This window comes from Monodelphis domestica, chromosome 4 (genome assembly GCF_027887165.1).
Source record: "Monodelphis domestica isolate mMonDom1 chromosome 4, mMonDom1.pri, whole genome shotgun sequence".
NCBI classification, from domain to species: Eukaryota; Metazoa; Chordata; class Mammalia; order Didelphimorphia; family Didelphidae; genus Monodelphis; species Monodelphis domestica.
The window spans coordinates 75,434,457-75,455,509 of record NC_077230.1 but is presented as its reverse complement, the minus strand read 5'-3'; the positions used below and the strand labels follow the sequence as shown (position 1 = coordinate 75,455,509).

General features: G+C 34.3%; 1 protein-coding gene across 3 annotated transcripts in view; it reads right to left on the bottom strand.

The window, feature by feature from the left end:
- GRAMD1C (GRAM domain containing 1C) overlaps positions 1-21,053 on the bottom strand; it is a 159,977-nt gene that overhangs the window by 73,871 nt on the left and 65,053 nt on the right. For all 3 annotated transcript variants that reach the window (XM_056793490.1, XM_056793491.1, XM_007493705.3), the window contains one exon: positions 847-931. In XM_056793490.1, the coding sequence (XP_056649468.1) occupies positions 847-931 (85 nt within the window). The remainder of the gene's footprint in view (positions 1-846; positions 932-21,053) is intronic.

The window sequence follows — 21,053 nt, the reverse complement described above, 5'->3', positions numbered from 1 at the left end:
TTTAACTAGGTAGCTAGATCCAATTTACATTAAAAATATGTTTATAAAGCTATACTAATGAGATTCATTTTTAGAAATCACTCTGTAGGAATATCCAATCAAGACTTCACAATCATGATGAAATATGCCTCCTGGAAGAAAGGTAATGGACTAATGATACAGAAGGGAGGCAAAGGTTTTCAGACATGTACAATATATTAATTTGTTTTTCATACACATGCTTATTTCTTACAGGGAACGCTTCTATGGGGAGATGAGAAAGGGGGAATTTATAGGAAGTGACAAATACTCAATCTCCAATTCCACCAAAAAAAAAAAATAGAAAGGAGCATCAAAAAATTTCATAAAGGTATCACTACCTTGTTAAGTTCAACTATACATTTATAATAAGCTATAGGTAATAGACATTCATGCAATTGTTTTAACCTTGCATATGGGAAAATCTATCAGTACATTAGAAATAAAAAAAATTTTTTCAAGAAATCACTGTTAGCACATATGATACTGAAGAGTCCTCTCTTATGGAAAAAGAAACTGGATATTTGATATTAAGTTTAAATTATTTCTCCAAAACAATGAGAGAGATAAGTAAGGAAAGTAAAATCATACCTAATCATGTTTCTCTTACATATCTTTTCAAATAATAACTAATGTTTTTAAATTCATAAAATACTTTAATGCATATTCTTATTCAGATTCAGAGTATTTCAAAATATTAAGATTTTGCTTATCATGAAAAATATTTGTGGTCTAACAAAAAGCTAAAACTGTCTATATTCTTATCCATCAGTTCTATTTTAGCAACATCAGTAAAAACAATTTTTCAGGAATTTTCTTCCTTCTTACCAACTACTAGCCTCTCTGATTCAGGAAGATGGGAAAATTGTCTTTTGAATTCTTCATTTCTGTATTTGTAGGTAGAACTTGAGATCTGAAATAGTAAAAAGAGTTAAATTAATTTGAGCACTACACATTTAATTATTATTAGTGATCCTTAAAACATTAACTTCACACTGTAATATAAGAAATAAAAAATCACAAGAAGTTACTAGAAATATAAGTTATATATTCACTCTGCTATCAGGAGACCTGAGATCAAATACTACCTCTGATGCTTACCACTTTGGAGACCTTGTTCATTTACTTAATGTGGAGCCTCAATTTCTTTATCTTTAAAATGAGATTAGATTAAATGGCTTCAAAAATCCCTTTCCAGATCTCAATCTATGATTCTTTGAGCTTAGTATCATATGATCCAATATGCTTCTAATGCTCTTAAATGACAGTATGTCTACTTATTCCAAATACTGAAAGAAAAACTCAAAATACTGATTCAATCCTGAATTTAAATAATGATCATCTTATTGGAATGAGAGGAGACTTTAGAGCATAGCCAGGAGAACAATTTATATGAGAACTTCAATACTGAAAAGGAAAACAACTTAGAAAGCCTTAAAAATGCAATGACCAATCCAAAAGACAGATAATGAATCATACTTTCCACTTTTTTTTAATCCTCACTTTCTTGTCTTAATAACTCTTAAGACAGAAGGACAAGGACTAGACAAATGAGGTTATGTGACTTGTCTAGGGTCACACAGCTAGGAAGTGTCCAAGGTCAAATATAAGTCCTCCCAACTCTAGGCCAGGTACTCTATCCACTGTGCTACCTCACTGCCTCCTTTCCACTTTTTGATAGGTAACAGACAAGAGAATATACATTATATGCATGTGTGTACATATTATATTATATGTATGCATACATGTGTATATTATACATGTGTGTTATAGATATATGTATGTGTTTATCATCTATCTACCTAATGCATGAGAACAATATCATGAAATGTATACTCTCAGATATGACCAATATAGGAGAGATATGACAGAATTAAGGGAGAAGAGACAGTGATGTCAAAAAAAAGAAAAGAAAGAAAAGAGTGCCAGTGAAATCAAAGAAATTATAATAACCAAAGAAAACAGTAGGACATTCAGAAGGAGACATAGACAAGCAGAGTAATATCAGTACTACAATGTTAGTTTGATATATATTTTCATAAAAAACCAAGCCATAGATAATGATTGTTTTATATATAATTGTCTTTTTTTAACCTGTGTTCATTTTTGTTAATATTTGTAAAATTCAAAGTTTTTAAAAGAGATAACTTTGATAAGGGATTTTAGACAATCCAAAACTCTAGATAACTAAAATTTAAGGACTTTGTCTCTGTACTACTTATTCTCAAATTATCCTAATAGCTGCCCCCTTTACTAGAGAGGTAAGTTAGAAAATCATCTTTTCTCCTAATTCATAAGGGAGGTTGACCTGGGCAGGGTTGTCACTCTGCTTACACTCAGCATCTTTATATGACTCCAGAATGTTGCCCAATGTTTTGTGTACCTTATAAAAATATGAAAATGTGACACTTTCCCCCCTGTATTATACCACCCCTTGAGATAAATGGAGAACTAGTTTCAAAAACAAGATTGAATATTATTAAAGTATTATGAAAAAAGGCTCTTTTCTTCTGGAAAGACCTCTTTTTATTCACTCCCTATTATTTATTAAATAATTCCCAAGTTCTTACTATAACATTCAAGATGATCCATAATATGCTACCACTCTACTTTTCCAGTAAGATGTCATAAAATTCACCATTAACTGAATAACTCCAACCAAATTAAATCTCCTTGGCATCCCCTATAGCATTTCTCACATTTTCATCTCTTTATTTACCATCCCCTATACATGTATACCCATCCCTTCTTCTCTACATTTTCTTAAAAATTCTATTCACAAATGCCTAACTGGGTTTACATGAATCTATAAATATAAACCGCCTGAATATGGGGGGCGGGGGGGGGGGGAAGAAGGGGGAAGGATAACAGCGTAAGGATGGGTTGCCAAGATGGAATTTGCAAGAGGAGGAGTTTGAGTAACAGCAGCAGAAACAGGTACCTATTATCAGAAAGGCCATTAATAAACTACCACATAAGAAGGCACCAAGATTTTCTTCCAATCCTTCAAAAAAAAACAATCTATATAGCAGATTAAATTGCTTCTACATATAAAGATAGTATGCTCTGCAATTTTTTATTTTCAAAAATGAATTTTGCTTTACAAGTCTGGCAAAGGTAGGTCTTTAAATTCTAAAATTCCATACATTTTTTAAAAAGTATTTAAAATTCAAAAGAAAACAAATAATATATTTATCTTTTGTTATAGACAAGGGAAAATCTTTATCAAGCATCGGAGAAATTATTGACAATGAAATAGGTAAATTTGAGCATAAAAAAATCTTTTACACAACAAAAACATCATAACCAAAAGAAAAAGGAAAAAGATGGGGGTGGGGAGGCAGGGAGATTAAAACACTTTTGTGATAAATACAACTGATAAAAGTTTGAGATCTTTAATATATGAAGAATTAACCCAAGTATGAGTAATAGTTTTTTTCTGAAAGATTATAAATAATCATGAAAAATTGTTCAAAGTCTACTTTAATGAGAGAAATGAAAATTTTTGAGTCAAGGTACTTTATATCTACTAAGTGAACCAAAATAAAGGGTTTACAACCAATAGAATTAAATGTTGGTAAAGTTATGAAGAAAAAGGTCTGAGCAGTACCATGTCATGGAGAGAATACTGGACCTAAAGCCAATAAACTTGCATTGAAATCCTACCTCAAACACTCACTAGTTACTAACCCGGGGCAGGTCACTCTCTACTGAGGTTTTTTCCTCATCTGTAAAATGGGCCTGTAACATATCCCTTTTTATTTGCTTCAAGTCATTGTAAAGATCAAATTAAATTATGTATATAAAGTGTTTTCCAAACATGAAATCCACAGTATAAAGGTCAGCCATTATTCATTAAACATTACAAATATAACAAAAATGTGCAGACATAGAAAGAAGAGTCAGAACCTTACTGCTTATATCAAAACAATTGTAGTAAAAAAAAACTTACTGTACAAACTAAAAGAGATAAAAATAAGGACCCAGAATAAGTTCATTATTATTATTATTTTATTGAGCTTTATGTTCTTATCTTTTTATGTTCTGATATTATTATGGGTTCATTCCTCATTTTGTATTTACTGAAATTTATATCAAGTTGATAAGAAAACTGATTCATATTTTTAAATTTTTCCATCAAAAGTGACTAAAATCAGAAGTTTTTAATTCCTGAAGGAACAAATCAAAATTAATTAGAAACTTCACTTATGTGGCGCACCTAATTCCTCAATCATACATTATCATAATTTGAAAAAAGATTTTCAATTTGACAAATTTTAGGAATTAATTTAACTTAAATGGCTTATTTTTCCTTTAATAGGGAAAATGTGGCATATTTTGCTCCAGCAAGTTTTTAACCTAGCAAAAGTTGTTCACTTTCTTTCCTCTATAGATCTATAAGGGGGAAATGGCCTTCTCATTATATCTTTCATTAGGAAATCTGTCATTCAGCAACTTTGGAATTAATAGATTTTTCCTTTCTAAGAGATCATTTAACATGTAAGTCATTAACATGGTTTTCTACTACTTTCAAGTTATAACCAGTTTCTCCTTTAGAAATGGATTATGATCTAAGAACAAATGCTCTAATAAAACTAACAATCATAGATATCTTACCCTAAATAAATGAACATACTTAATTGAAAGCAAGTTGGAGGGCAGCTAGGTGGCTCAGTGAATAAAGAATCAGGCCTAGAAAATGGAAGGACCTAGGTTAATCTGGCCTTGGATACTTCCTAGCTATATGAACCTGGACAAGTCACTTAACCCCATTTGCCTAGCTCTTGTCCTTCTATCTTGTTACTAAGTTGTTACTAAGTTGTTACTTAGACAGATAGTTACTTAGTTGTTACTAAGACAGATAGCAAGGGTTAAAAATACACACACAGGTTGGGTTGGAGTAGCTCATGGTCACCAAAAATCAAGTGTCACAATTTGTGTTATTGCTATGGAATTCTGCTTCTTACAGTGCTCTTTGTACATACTTGTTAATCAGTAGTATTTTTACCAAGTTCATTCTTATCTAGAAAGAGTAAATAACTGTACTAAGTTCAGTCAGTGGTTAATCTTTTCCTTACAGAAAGTGAAATGGCCTGGCTATATATTTCCAGTAGGAAGGACTATTCTTTAAATATGAAGCTTATCTACCTACAGCTATAGATAGATGTCAACTAGACTAAAGATCTTAGGAAAAGAGACAGAAGCTAAGAATTAAAAAAAGAAAATTAAACTAAAATTTTAGAATGAAAAACACAACCACCAATATATCTTTTATAAGTCTTATTGACCCCACTAAACTGTAGATCTCAGTTCAGTGGACTGCTTTATCTATATATATTGAGTGATAAGTGAGATACAATAAATATCTGAGTAGCTGACAAGATGAAACATGGTCCTTGTGTCTTCATTTTCTTTCTTTTTTTAACTACGGTGGTTTATTTTTACATTATAAACATTTATAGTTTTCTCTCATTCCGTAGGAGGTCTTTGCAACAAAGTAAAATAACTAAGTAAAAATTACAAGAAAGTGATTGCTTTTAAAAATACATAAAACATCCCAAATCTATAGTATTGCCTCCACTTCCCTATTTTTTTTTAATTGACAGAAATCTGGCTTTTCCTTCCCACATTTGGGGAAAAAAAAGTAGAAAACCAAATTCCTTTTAACAAGCATGCACAGTCAAGCAAAATAAATTTCCTCTGGCTATATACAAAAATATATGTCTTATTAAGTACCCCTCTCTCAAGTATAGCATGTTTCATCACTGGTCCTATGGAATCATGAATAATCACTTTGCTGATCATAGTTGTTACACATTGGTTCTTATAATGTTGTTACTATATAAACTATTCTCCTGGTTATGCTCACTTCACTCTATATCAGTATATATGAGTATGCTGTTTTTTTTTTAATTTCCTCATTTCTTTCTGTTGGCTTGTTTAAACTTTTAACCTTCCATCTTAGAATCAATGCTGTGTATTTGTTCCAAGCCAAAAGAGCAGTAGAGGCTAGGCAATGGGGGTTAAGTGACTTGCCCAAGGTCACACAGCTAGAAAGTAACTCCAGCCAGATTTAAACCTAGGACTTCCCATCTCTAGACCTGGCTCTCAATCCACTGAGTCACCTAGCTGCCCCTTTCCTCATTTCTTAATAGCACAACAGTAAATTATATTCAAAAACCATATCTCAATCACTCAGTCACCAATTAATAAGCATTTCCTTAGTTTTCAATCTTTTTGTCACCACAAAAAGAACAATATTTTTTGTACATAAAGGATTTTTTCCTCTTTCTTTGATCTCTTTTGAGTATAGGCCTAGCAATGATATAATAGATGGGTTAAAGAATATGTTGTTCAGTCATTCAGTTATGTCCCAACTTCACATGACTCCATAGACTTTGCACATGAGGTTTTCTTAGCAAAGATGTTGGTGATTTGCTATTTCCTTCTCCATGTACTCCCATTTTACATATGAGGAACTGAGGAAAATAGGAGTTAAGAAACTTGCAAAGGGTCACACGGCTAGTAAGTATGGGAGCCAATATCTGAACTCAGATCTTCCTGATTCCAGGTTTAGTGCTCTATCCATTGCACCATCTAGCTGCCCCCATGTATCAAACAAAAGGCATATGCTACTTTGTAATTTTTTCCAAATGGCTTTCCAGAATGTTTGTACCAATTCATAGGCCAACCAACTGTATATCAGTGTAGCTAATCTTCCACCACACTAACAATGCTTATTATTTTCCTTTTTTTAAAAATCTTTGCCACTCTCATAAGTGTGGGGTAGAAATACAGAGTATTTTTAATTTGTATTTCTCTAATAAATCGTGATTTTGAAGCATTTTTTCATAAGGCTACAGATAATCTCAGTTTCCTCCCTTGAGAACTTTCTGCTCATATCCTTAAACCACCATCAAGTGAGAAATGGTTCTAATTCTTTTTTTAAATAAATTTTTATTAGTTTTTTGCCTTTATTTAGCCATCATCATGGTTTTCTCCAGTATTTCACGGTATGTCCTAAGAGTTAGTTCATAAAAACCAATAGAACTTTTTAAAGGCAAAAAAGAAAAAAACTCAGTCAGCAATTGGCACTTAATTTCATAAATTTGATTCAATTCATTATATAGCTTAGAAAATACACTTTCATTAGGGAAACCTGATGCAATGATTTTTTTCCTGAGTTAATTGTTTAACTCTTTATCTTAGCTTTATTAGATTTACTTGTGGGAAAAAGAATTTTACATTTTACTTTAGATTTATTTATAAATCCTATGTCAGGTTCCTTTTCTTTTTTCATTTTTTTTAAACTCTTACCTTCCATCTTAGAATCAATAATATGTATTGGTCCCAAGGCAAAAAAGTACTAAGTATGGAAATTAAGTTACTTGCCCAGGGTCACACAACTAGGAAGTATCTGAGGGCAGATTTGTACCCAGGACCTCACATCTCCAAGTGTGGCTCTCTCTCCATGGAGCCACTCGGCTACTCCCAACAAAAATTTTTTTAAAAAAATTCAGAAACTCCAGGCTAAGAATCCCCAATCAAAATGGTTAAGTCCTCTATGTGTTTCTATTTTAAGACTGTACTGGGCTGCTTGTATTAAGTCTGAAAATACAGCAGAGCTTTCTAAACAGATTTTACAATAACTCAAAAACATTGAGCTAATAATCTATAAAAGAAAAAAATCAAGCGGATTAAGAACACCTATTGTTCATAGACTATGATATGCCATTGAAAAGGATAATTCATCAAGCTGTCTGTCTATCAGTGGCCACTGTTAACGGACAATGAAGAGAGACAATGAATTGGCCCCTGAATTGAAGAGGAGTAGGAGAGCAGGCTAGATTGCATTGGGGAAATTGTATAGTATTTTCAATAATTCCAAGCTTCTTGAAATAAAATTCCATGTTTTTAACATCAGCATTCCCAAGACACTATAAGGTTACAAACCATAAAATACAACAGTAACCAAAGAATTGAAATTGCAGATCACTCAAAGGGCAATAGAGAGATAGATGCCTGATCAACACAGTGTTTAGCAAATGTTTTTTTAAATAACTCTTACTTTCTGTCTTAGAATCTAGAACAAGTGAAATGTCTTTGACAATTCCAGAACAACCTGAAACTTTATTGTGCTGGGTCCAAATTAATGTAAGTTATTTGGATTTTCAGACTACGATATCTAGACACGATATTTACATGGACCTCTGGATCCCTCTGGTGTGGGTAGTACAGATCTCAGTGCTTCCATATATTCTCATCTTATATAATTCTTATCATGCTCTTTCTATAAATCCTCCATGAAATGCCTTTTATATACAGTCTTATTGTCTAGAGCAATAATGTCAAATTCAAATAGAAATGAGGGCAACTAAACCATACAAAAGGATCTCTGCAGGCACATATTGTTAGAAAACCACCTATTAACATTATCTTTTTTTTGTTGCATGTTTATTTACTGTCAAATATTTACCAATTACATTTTCTAAAAAAAAACCTTTACCTTCCATCTATCATACCAATACTATAGAGAGATTCTAAGGCAGAACAGGGGTAAGGGCTAGGCAAATTGGGATTAAATGATTTGCCCAGCATCACACAGCTAACAAGTATCTGAAGCCAGATTGAATGCCAATTTCAGGGCTGGCAAATTACTGAGCCTCTCATTGCTCTAGTCATGGGTCACATGTGACCTACAACACTTCCAAGTGCAGAGCAAACCAGATTAAAATGTAATTGACAAATAAGTAAACATGCTTTTCTTCCTTAATGGATGACAATATTATCTCCATAGTCATAACTATAATAAAAGTTTGACATAATGTTAATCATGGAAAATATTTTTCTTGAACAAACTCTTTAAGGCTATATTTTGTTCAAGTAAGTCAAATGTTTCTTTGGTTGTGCATTGGGGTGGGGGGTGGGGAGAAGGTTTATTTTGTTGAGATGGGAATCTCCCTATCACACCCAGGCTGCAAATGCTCCTGCCACTCAAGGCCACATTACCACTACTGATAGGCAGAAGATTTGACTACTCCATTTCTGACCAGAGCCTTCATTTTCACAAGATGATAAAAGAGATATGTGAGCTGATAGCTGTTAGTGTCTTCTTGGCCACGGATTTTTCTTTTATTTTGGAGGGAAGAGGGTAAAAGTACCACCTGCAATCTCTTCCATCTTTTATTACCTTTGAAATATTCTGAAAAGTGATACATGAACAGGGTAGTTAGGTGACAAAGTGCATAGAGAGCCAGGTCTGGAATCAGGAAAACTTGAGTTCAAATCCAAACTCAGACACTTACTAGCTGTATAATTCAGGACAAGTCACTTAGTCTCTATTTGCCTCAAACTGTAAAATGGGAATAATAATAATAATAATAATAGTACCTACCTCCCAGGGTTATTATAAGTATAAAATAAATAGTCACTGTCAGGTATTTAACACAGTAGTACCTGACACATAGTAAGTTCTATATAAATGTTAACTATTATTATTATGAATGCCTTTTAAATCGCATCATTTCCAACATGGTCAGGTTCAGCTACTCTTGTCACTTTCATGTCACATGCATTGGATCAAACTGTGGGAACTGCAATATCATCACTGCTGATGAGAAAATTCACATTAATGCATTGTGGCTTATGGCTCATATGTTCTCTGAGTGATCTAACTCAGCTGAAACTTCTTTTCAGGTCACTTTTCTTCTAAGCTGCTTTTTGCTGTTCATTTATGAAGTATTACAGCTCATAGTCTACTGTCATTCACTCTAACATTTATCAAATGAGCCTTTTAGCTGTCATGTATCTCCATTTGCAAAGGAAATAAAGTGATGTGGTGAAGTAGGTTCTCTAGGTTTGTTTGTTTTTTAAACCCTTACCTTCCATCTTAGAATCAATACAGTATATTTGTTCCAAAGCAGAAGAGAAGTAAGGGTTAGCCAATGGGGGTCAAGTGACTTGCCCAAGGTAACATAGCTAGTAAGTGTCTGAGGTCACATTTGAACTTAAGATCTGCCTCCTATAGGTCTGGCTCTCAATCCATTGAGCCACACAGCTGCCCCCATTCTAAGTTCTTTTGGTCATATTTTGTAAACTATTTTTGCAACAGTTAAACTTCTTTAAATGATAATGTCCAAATTTTGATGTATTTTCTTTTATCCACTTTTCATCAACTTGTTTTAAATAAATTGGGTTGTAGCTGCTATAATTACACAGTGTTTTCTCACATTTAACTTATAATTGGATGTGGCATTAACTTTAACCTCCGTTTTAACTCCCCCACTCCCAGTTAATGAGACTACCAGCAGTAGGGAGGAGGTGCTGGTTGGTAGGCCAAGAAACCCTAAATGAAAGGCAACATAAGAGAATTCCCCTTCCCAGGTGCTGAGTATTATCATTGTATCATCTTTGCTGTAGCCTGATGATCTTCATGGGCTCCTTTTTACAATGAGAGCCTCATTGAGAAATGCAAAGATTTGTCATCTCATCCCCACACTTATAAAGCCCTGATTCACATAAATCTGGGGGACTCCACTTGTCTTTCTCAAGATACTCCCAGATTCAGTTACACCTTAAGGGATTATTCTATTGTTTTGCTTCGTTTGTTCTGATTACATTTCTGTTCCAGCTTTTCCACTTCCTCTGTTAGTAACTCTGCCTAATATCGGGCTCGGAGGATTAAGGCCCATTGACATTTCCTGGTCACCCAGGTATAAAGTAGCCATGAAGAACTCCAAGAATTCTCTGAGGTTTGGTTATCTCTGCTGGCAACCCAAGGCAAGGAAGCTCATCAGTTGAACCAACATAAGTTATCTCACTGTCTAATTTTGTTGAATATCTTCTAGCTATGGATGAGTAAAATCATTTCTACTATTCAAGTGCCTCATTTGGTTCTAATACTGAATCTAAGTAGGCACGTGAGTCAGGCATTTCCTAGACCACCCCAGTGCTAGTGGCTTCCCTTTAAAATTAAGGTCCACCTCTAACATATATTTTTTCATTTATACAGATTTGTATATTTTATATGTAGGATGATTCTTTCTCTCCCATGAGAACGTGATATTCTCTGAGGAAAAGTACCATGGTTTTGTCTCTCTTTCTTTCCACAGTGCTTAGCATAGCACCTGGCTAGTAGTAAATATTTAATAAATGTTTGTTGACCGACTGACCTACAAAGTCCTCACATTGAGGCAAGAGAGGACAGTCTGTCTTTAATATATAATGTAAGGAAAGAAAGCTTATGAGAAAATGAATATGTACTCACTCCTTCCAGACCACACTGCCTAGGGAAATACTGAAAACACTTCAGTGAACAATGTTTAAGGACCCTCAAGAACTGTTGGTACCTCCATTTAACACTGATATGTTAATTACAGCTCACGGTTATTTATGCTTTAGAGCAGCTCCCCTAAGACAAATCACTGAGAAGCACCATGGGAGCCTATTTTGATTTACATACTAAATATATATATGGGAAAGAGTTAAAGCTTCATTTCTTTAAGTTTATTCTATAATTCTGACTAACCACCGTTTCAATGGTGTCCTCTTCTCCCCCACTTCATTTAGTCAGGAATATATGACAGTAGGAGTCAGATGAATAAATATTCTATTTCATTCAATTCCATAAACATGTATTAAGGATTTCCTATTTTTGAAACAATGTTCTAGGTGCTGGGGCTGCAAAGTTATAAAACCAGACAGAATCATCCTCAACCTCAAGGAGCCTACAGTCATTCTGCAGACCAAAATATATATACGGCCATAGCTAGATTGATTAGATAGATGGAGAGATATCATATATAGAAAAGGGCCTGGAATGTCAACCAGGAGAGTAAAGGACAATGATTTTGCCTGGGATTAGATTCTGTTATGACTAAAACTTATCTTTATACCATAGTAATAACGCTGATAATCTTGAAAGTTTCTAACGTTAAGTCAAACGGTTGCCCAGGAATGAACTCAGATTGAACCACAGGCCTAGAAATGAAGTGAAATTCTTGGGCCAGGGTTACAGTGCCTAGCTTTTGTCCACCAGCGTTTGGTGGCTTATAACCTCAGCGAAGATTAAAGAATTGTCAGCCTACTCTGACCCGAGAAAGACCTTCTAGTCACTGCACCTTAATAGACTAGAACCAAAATGGCAGCAGAAAGAAGTTTGGTGACCAGTGGAGGTATCCCACATCATAACTGCTGGTGAAGCCAATGGAGAACAATAGAAAGTACATGCCTAATGGCAGAGACCAGCATGATGACATGACCAGAAACATTAGTGGCACAAAAGTTATGTATGTACCTGGTCAGAAGAGTTCCCTATGTAGGATCCCAATCCATGTTACCTTTACAGGTCATTTAAAAGCTAACATTTATAAAGTGCTTAATATGTGGCTGGCACTATGCTAAGCACGTTACTCATTTTATCCTTACATCTACCCTAAGAGGTAGGTGCTACCATTATCCCCACTTTGCATATGAGGAAACTGAGGCAAACAGAAGTTAAATGTCTTGTCCTGGGTCATACAATAAGTATCTAAGGTCAAATTTGAACTCTGGTCTTCCTGACTATGACGCCTGAAAATATAACTGATTTCATAGTACTTGGTTTCTGGTTTCACCACTTTCTTATGATATTAATAAGGATATATATGCATTTTAGAATTTGTAGAGAGCAACAGCTAGGTGGCTCAGTGGATAGAAAGGCAGGCCTAGAGACAAGAGGTCCTGAGTTCAACTCTGGCCTCAGATTCTTCTTAGCTGTGTGACTCTGGGCAAGTCACTTATCCCCTGTTGTCTACCTAGTCCTTACTACTCTTATGCCTTGGAATCAATGCTTTGTATCAATTCTAAGACAGAAGGTAGGGATTTTAAAAAAAAGAAGAATGTTATAGAAAAAAATGCCACCCTTGCTTTGGGAATGCAAATGAATTGTTACTGCTTAGCAAAGAATATATATCTGAATGGATATCTATACATAGCTTTATTAATCACCATGGCCCATGTTAAGATCATGATGTTTTTGGAAGTTTAGTCTTTTCTTTCCAGAATCTCAATTAACATTCACAAGGGGAATGTTGTAAGTATCTCTGTCAGTCCTCTAATACCCATGTAAACAACCCAAGGCCATCTTTCTTGGACTTGCCAGGGAATTTACAGACAGAAAGTCATGGGAAAACTTATGTCCATTTAAATGGAAACTGAGCTACATGTCTACATAATTTTAACTTATTTTTGCTTTCACCCTCAAAAACAGATGAGAAGCTCCCCAGTTTTCCTAATTATTAATGTGCTCCAAAATCCCAAAGCACACATCTGAAAGCTATGGGAAGAGACAACTGCTTAATTCACACTAAACATAACTGTAGAACTTCCCAAAATCAGGGATCATCTCTACTATATACTAGACATTTTTCCTGTAAAAAAAAAAAAGGAAAGCCATCTTTAAAGTGACTACCACGCCACCATCCCAGGCTGGAAGCCTGTGAACTCACCTCTTTCTTCTAGGACATTGTAAAGAAGATCTCCCAGTAAATAGCTTTTAGATATATATGTAAGTCTTACACATGGATTTTCTCCTTTTTCTTTCCCTACTGTAGACACTGAATTACCACACAAACACTCAGCCTTTGCCACCAAAAATAGAAACTGAAGGGCCTGGGAGAAACTAATAAAATCTCCTTCCTTTAAAACTCTTCAAACTGAGAAAGAGAGAAGTCATTCAGATTGCTGATGTAAGTGGTCTTAATTCAATATGTACCTTCATCTGGTAGTCTGTTATATGTGAGAGAATGTAAAAGGGGGTGAATCTTCTTAGGATTCTATTTGCTATCATAATTCATTAAGACCTTTTTCTTTGATCTAATGTGTCCTCTGGTTGCCTAATAAAAGTGCATATGTGCTGGGTAGGACATATATGGACTCCAACGAATAGCTTGAACCTAGATGAACTTTTCTGGAAGAAGCAAGTGGGGAAGGTGTGTGTCCCAAGGGATTATAAAGATAATCGCAGGAATATGACACAAAAAATAAGTATGACACAAAGGAGAATGTGAAAAAGGAAAAGGGAATTCTAGGCAAAGACCCCTAAGAAAATTTGGAGAGAAAGACATCCTATCACATCTTTAGGTTATTAAATCTATAAGGGCAAAGATCAGTATAGACAATAGGGTGGACTATGAATCAGGAGACCTACCTGCCTTAACTTGAGCTCTGCCACATATATAGAAGTTCTCCCTTCTATATAAAATGGAAATAAATGTTAGATACCTCAAAAGTTGAAGGTGCATGAAAGTGATATTATAATAATAATGCAACTGTACAGTGCCTAAAAGAGGTCATACAAATGGTAGCTTCTGAAAAAGATATTATGTCAATGAAGACAAACAAAAAATTCATAACTTAGAGGGGGAAATCCCAACCAATCATTCATAAATGCCATGAATAAAAAAATATAGTTATTTCATATATTTTTCTCATCTCCCCAAAAAGAAAAGTAAGATTCACTATAAACAAAGAATTCATTTGAATATTGTAATCATAGAGAGAAATAGTTTATGAAAAAAGCTGTATCTTATAGATTTTGTATGTATTTGAAAAACAAAAAGAAATGTTTGTAGCTGAAAAGATTAGGGTTTCGCAATGATAAACAGCACTATCAATTCCTATGAATTGTCCTTTAAATGCATAAGTGATACTAACATTTTAAAAACATTTAAAATTATAAAAGTGTACATATAGATAAGGGCTGGTTTATGTCTATGTCTAGCAATGAAGTAAAACATACTAAAAGGGTCTAATACAAATCAGCAGCAGAACTAGGTTACTAAATTCACTAAACAATAAATTAGCCAAACACAAATATATGTATATCCTTTTTATATACTTTGTCTCTAAAATAGTTTTGCTTAGGATTCTTAATATTTCAAGTTGATTCAAGACAGATTCATTCATTCAACAGAGATTTACAAATATCTGCAACTGCTAGAGAAAGAAAAATACAAAGATGTATTTAAGATATATAATCCCTACTCCCAATAGAGCTTACTGCTAAACTCCTTCCTAGCTGTGGAAACCTAGGTTATAGTAATAAGAAGTGGCTATGAAGAGTCTTTCATTCCAAATAATAGTAATTGGATATGCATGCTTTCTGAGTTAGAAGGATTACTCAATTGCCTAATCATTCATTCTACACTTAGGTGACTCAGAAGGTCAACCAGGCAGGTCTATAATTACTGTTTTCTGAGATAGGTTATCCAAAATAAATGTGAAAAAGCAACAGGAGGTACTTATCCTTAAATGCATTTATTAAAATTCCATTTAATGTGGTATCATTTATACTATTTATCAAATGGTATATAGCCCAAATAAAGAGCTCTGAGTTAGGGGCTGAAATACCTGATTTCTAACCTGTCATTTGCCATGTACCATTCTTATGGCTTTGGGCAACACATCTAATTTCTCTGAGATTTCACCTGTAAAGAGGTGCCACTATCTTGCCTTGCCTTCTTCCCTGGGAAACCTGCCTAAGATACCAGACTCAAGGTATTCCTACAGCCTGATACAACAGAGCATGCTCATGGTCAGTAGTCTAGAAGAAACTTTATTTATTTATTATGCATGTATCATTTTTTCACTATCTTTATTTTTTTAAGTTTGATTTTCTTTTCAATTTTGAATTCTTTCTCCTTCTTCCCCAACCTATTAAGAATAAATCCCTGCATTAGTCATAAGCCAAGAAAAAAGAAAACAAAAGAAAAGAAAATGTTTCAATTTTCACTCTGAATCTATCAGTTCTCTTGAGTATGTTTCACCATAGGGCCTTTGGAATGGTAATATATTATTTAAAGTTGTTAAATCTTTCAAAGTTGCTTATCTTTACAATATTGTGGTTATTGTATATAGTAAATTGTTTTCCTGGTTCTGCTCACTTTCCTTTGCTTCAGTTCATAGAAGTCTAAACAGATTTTTCTGAAACCATCCATTTAGCCATTTCCCAATTGATAGGCATCCCCACAGTTTCCACCGATAACAAAATTGCTATAAATATTTTTATATGGGGCCTTTTCCCTCTTTCTTTAATCTCTTTAGGGTATATGCCTAGTACCAGTATCACTGCAAAATGGACATTGTTCCAAACTGCTTTCCAGTTCACAGCACTATCAACAGTGGAGGAGACTTTACTAAAAGATAAATGGAGAGAGAAAAAGCTAATTTCTAGACTGCCCTAATTAGCCATGTCCACATTTACAGAGAAAAGGAATTGTATGAACTCAGTCCAACTTGGACAGTTTTTATCCCATAAAGCAAGGAATCTTAAACTTTTTTTTGTTTATTGTGGATCCCTTTTCTCAATCTGGTGAAGTCTATGAACCCTTCTCAGAATTGTGTTTTGAAATGTATGAAATATATAGGATTGATTAAAAAACAATTAGATGGAAATACAAGTATCAAAATGACAGAAAGCTAATTATTTTTGACATATATAACAAACAAATACTTTTTTTCTGGCTTAATTGTTTAAGTGAAAAGTATCTAACTAGAGAGATGACTAAAAATTAGATAATGAGAAATAGTTAGAAAAGAAGACGAAGAAGTAATACTTTTTTCGTATAAAAACAATAATTGGCATTGCTGTTGGAGTTGTGAATTAATCCAGCCATTCTGGAAGGCAATTTGGAATTATATACACAAAGGGCTTTAAAAGACTGCCTGCCCTTTGATCCAGCAATACCACTGCTGGGTTTGTACCCCAAAAAGATAATAAGGAAAAATACTTGTACAAAAATGTTCATAGCCACACTCTTTGTGGTGGCAAAAAAAATGGAAAGTGAGAGGGTGTCCATTGACTAGGGAATGGCTGAACAAATTGTGGTATATGATGGAGATGGAATACTACTATTGTGCTGTTAAGGATTGAGGCTTTCCATATGAACCTGGAGAACCTCAATAATGAACTGATGCTAAGTGAAATGAACACTGTACACAGAAAGTAAAACATTGTGGAAAAATTCAATGTAATGAACTTTGCTACTAGTAGCAATGCAACAAGCCAGGACATTCCTGAAGGACTTATGTAAAAGAATGCTATCCATATTGAGAGAAAGAACTATGGGAGTAGAAATGCAAAAGCAAAACATATGACATCACTTATCACATGTATATATGAATATATGATTTGGGGTTTAGGTTTTAAAAAATCACTCTACAGCAAAAATGAGTAAGATGGAAATAAGTATCAAGCAATAACATTTGTACAACCCAGTAGAATTACTTGTCGGCTCTGGGAGTGGGGAGGGAAGAGGAGAGGGAAAGAAAATGAATCATATAAACATGGAAAAATATTAAAAAATAAATAAATAAAATTTAAAAAATAAAAACAATAATTGACAATATATTTAGAAGATATAAAGATATGTGTATATATTTAAAGATACTCATTTTTCAAAATGAAAGCTATATAAATTAAGAATCTATCTTTTAAAAGATCTAGAATGGGGGCAGCTTGCAGCTCAGTGGATAAAGAGCCAGGTCTACAGATGGGAGATCCTAGATTCAAATTTGGCCTCAGATATTTCCTGTGAGACCCTGGGCAGGTCAGTTAACCCCCACTGCCTATCCCTTACTGCACTTTTGCTTTGGAACCAAAACACATTATTTCTAAAACAGAAGGTAAAAGTTAAAAAAAAAAGTTCTAGTATTATGATTTTGAAAAACTCAATGTGAATGTAAAGCATTATGAGTTACTATCAGCAATTACTTGTAGTTAAAGCATTTATTAAATGCTTACTATGTGCCAGACATGATAATAACTTGTCAGTTAATTTAATAATTATTATTCTCAGGAAAAATATAGTACTGCCCAAGAAGAGAAATGACTCATATGGCTATCTCAGCTTGATAAATACATCCCCTTGAGAAATCTACATTCTTTGGCTCTCTCTCATTCTAAATTCTTGCCAAGCAGCCTACTTAGCATCACCTAATTTCCCAGGGGCATTTGCTTACTAGGAAGAACATAGACTAAGTCAACTTCTTCATCTATAACTCATATAATCCTTCATTCAACAAATATTTATTGAATGCTCACTATGTGTAAGATATTGTGCTAAGAAAGGTTGGGAATTCATTCTGGAGGGCAATTTGGAACTATGCCCAAAGGGCGATAAAAGAATGTCTACCCTTTGACCCAGCCATAGCACTGCTGGGTCTGTACCCCAAAGAGATAATGGACAAAAAGACTTGTACAAGAATATTCATAGCTGCGCTCTTTGTGGTGGCCAAAAACTGGAAAGCGAGGGGATGCCCATCAATTGGGGAATGGCTGAACAAATTGTGGTATATGTTGGTGATGGAATACTATTGTGCTAAAAGGAATAATAAAGTGGAGGAGTTCCATGGAGACTGGAACAACCTCCAGGAAGTGATGCAGAGCGAAAGGAGCAGAACCAGGAGAACATTGTACACAGTGGTACACTGTGGTACAATCGAAGGTGATGGACTTCTCCATTAGTGGCAATGCAATGTCCCTGAACAATCTGCAGGGATCTAGGAGAAAAAACACTATCCATAAACAGAGGACAAACTGAGGGAGTAGAAACACCAAGGAAAAGCAACTGCCTGACTACAACTACGGTTGAGGGGACATGACAGAGGAGAGACTCTAAACGAACACTCTAATGCAAATATTGACAACATAGAAATGGGTTCGAATCAAGAACACATGTGACACCCAGTGGAATCACGCGTCGGCTATGGGGGGTGGGGGTAGGAAAAGAAAATGATCTTTGTCTTTAATGAATAATGCTTGGAAATGATCAAATAAAATATTATTTAAAAAAAAAAAAGAAAGGTTGGGAATTGTAAAGCATCAAGATTCCTGGAACTTACAAATTAGTAGGATTTTGAGAAAACACATCCAAGCATCCAAATAATAATGATATTGAACAATATGGTAAATACCTTGTCAGTGACACCAAAAATAAGGGCTACCAAAGTTGAAAGGGAAAAGAATTCACTTTCAGATAAGGCAATCAAGGAAAGCCTTAGGGAAGAAGCATTTGAACTAGGCAATAAATGATAGGAAGATTAACAGAGAATTACAGAATCTTAAAGTGGGAATGGTCCTTGGAGGTTACATAATTGAATCCCTATTTCTCCATATAACTCATGAAAGAAAATGTACTATGGAATAACACAAGCCATTGCATTTTTTATTTTATTTTTATTTTTTAAAACATTACCTTCTCCAAGGCAGAAGAGCAGAGTAGTAAGGGTGAGGCAATGGGGGTTAAATGAATTGCCCAGGGTCATACAGTTAGGAAATGTCTGAGGCCAGATTGGAACCTAGAATTTTCCATCTCTAGGCCCAGCTTTCAATCCACTGAGCAACCTAGCTTGCATTTAAAAACAAAACAAAACAAACAAACAAACTTACCCTCCATTTTAGAATCAATACTGTGTATAGGTTCCAAGACAGAAGAGTGGTATGAGATAGGCAATGGAGGTTAAGTGACTTGCCCAGGCTCACATAGCGTGGAAGTGACTGAGGTCAAATTTGAACCCAGGAATTCTCATCTCAGGGTCTGGCTCTCAATCCAAAGAGTGACCTAGTTGCTCTCCCTCTCCAGCCTTGCAACCATATTTTTTCAATGGCCTTATTTGTTAGGCTGAACTGAAATATATCTCCCTATAACTTCCACCATTGGTTCTAAATGAAGTTAAAGAAAATAAAGTAATATCAAAATAATAGAAGAACCACAATTTTTCCATAAAGAAAATGCTTTGAAAATGAGAACTACAAATTGTGTTTAGCTATTTCAGATATATTTTTTTAAATATACTGAGAACCAGAACCATATAAGCCTTTTTCAACAAAAGAAACTAAAATGCTATTGAACTTGAAGATAAATGGAATAACAATGAATTCAGCAAACCATATTAAATGCAGTAAACACACAGGTGAAGTAGGAAAAATACAATCAAGACAAGTAGATGATAATGGCTACCTGTCTTCATCCTCTATGTGGCCTGTAGAAAAGTATTCAACTATAAGCTTCTGAAAAAAACAAGTTTAGAACCAATGAAAACAATTTCTTTTAGCAGTTTTGGCAGGCCAATATCAGAAATTATTTGTGTATTTTCACTAAAGTACTTTAATCTGACAATGTCCTAAATGAGTATCCATTTTTGGATGCTAAAAATGCTCATTCTGAATAGAGTGGGAATTGTTTCAACTGTGGATAATTTTATAAATATGATGGGTTTGTCAATATTTCCTTTAGGATAAATATCTTGATAAGTAGAAGTTGAGCATTCCTCTTGATATATCCATTACATTAATGGTATATTCTTTGCACTGCATGTAAAATCATAGCTATAGATGTATATATAGATATAGATATATATACATCAAGATTCATACTCCAGGTGCTTATAAATTAGTGGGGAAGAAAACACAAGCACCAATAAGAATGATAATGATATGATGTCAGTGACCCCCAAAATAAAGTTGAAAAGACAAAGAATTCACTTTTGGCTAGGGCAATTAGGAAAGGCTTTATGGAAGAGGGAGCATTGAACTAGGCTGTGAATAACAGGAAGATTTATATAGAGATTATAGAATCTTAAAAGATGGGAAGGCTCTTGGAGGTTACATAGTTGAACTTTCTATTAAATTTCTCTATTATATATTTTACTTAAGTCTCTATTTAAAAACTTATCAAGATACTTATATACTACACACTCACACATGCATACACACATGCACCCAAACTTTCTTGGCCCTGGTGAACATTACATCTATTTTTTCATAAACAAATATCTAAACCTTTATTTGTTAAAGCCTTACCTTCTGTCTTAGAATAGCAGTAAGGGCTTGAGATTTGCCCAGGCTCATACAGATAGGAAGTGTCCGAGGTCACATTTGAACCCAGGACCTCCTATTTCTGGATCTATCCACTGTCTACCTTACCCTTTTAATAACCACCTTGAAATCAACTTTATTTCATTCCATTCCTACTATTGTCAGTCAAGACCTTATA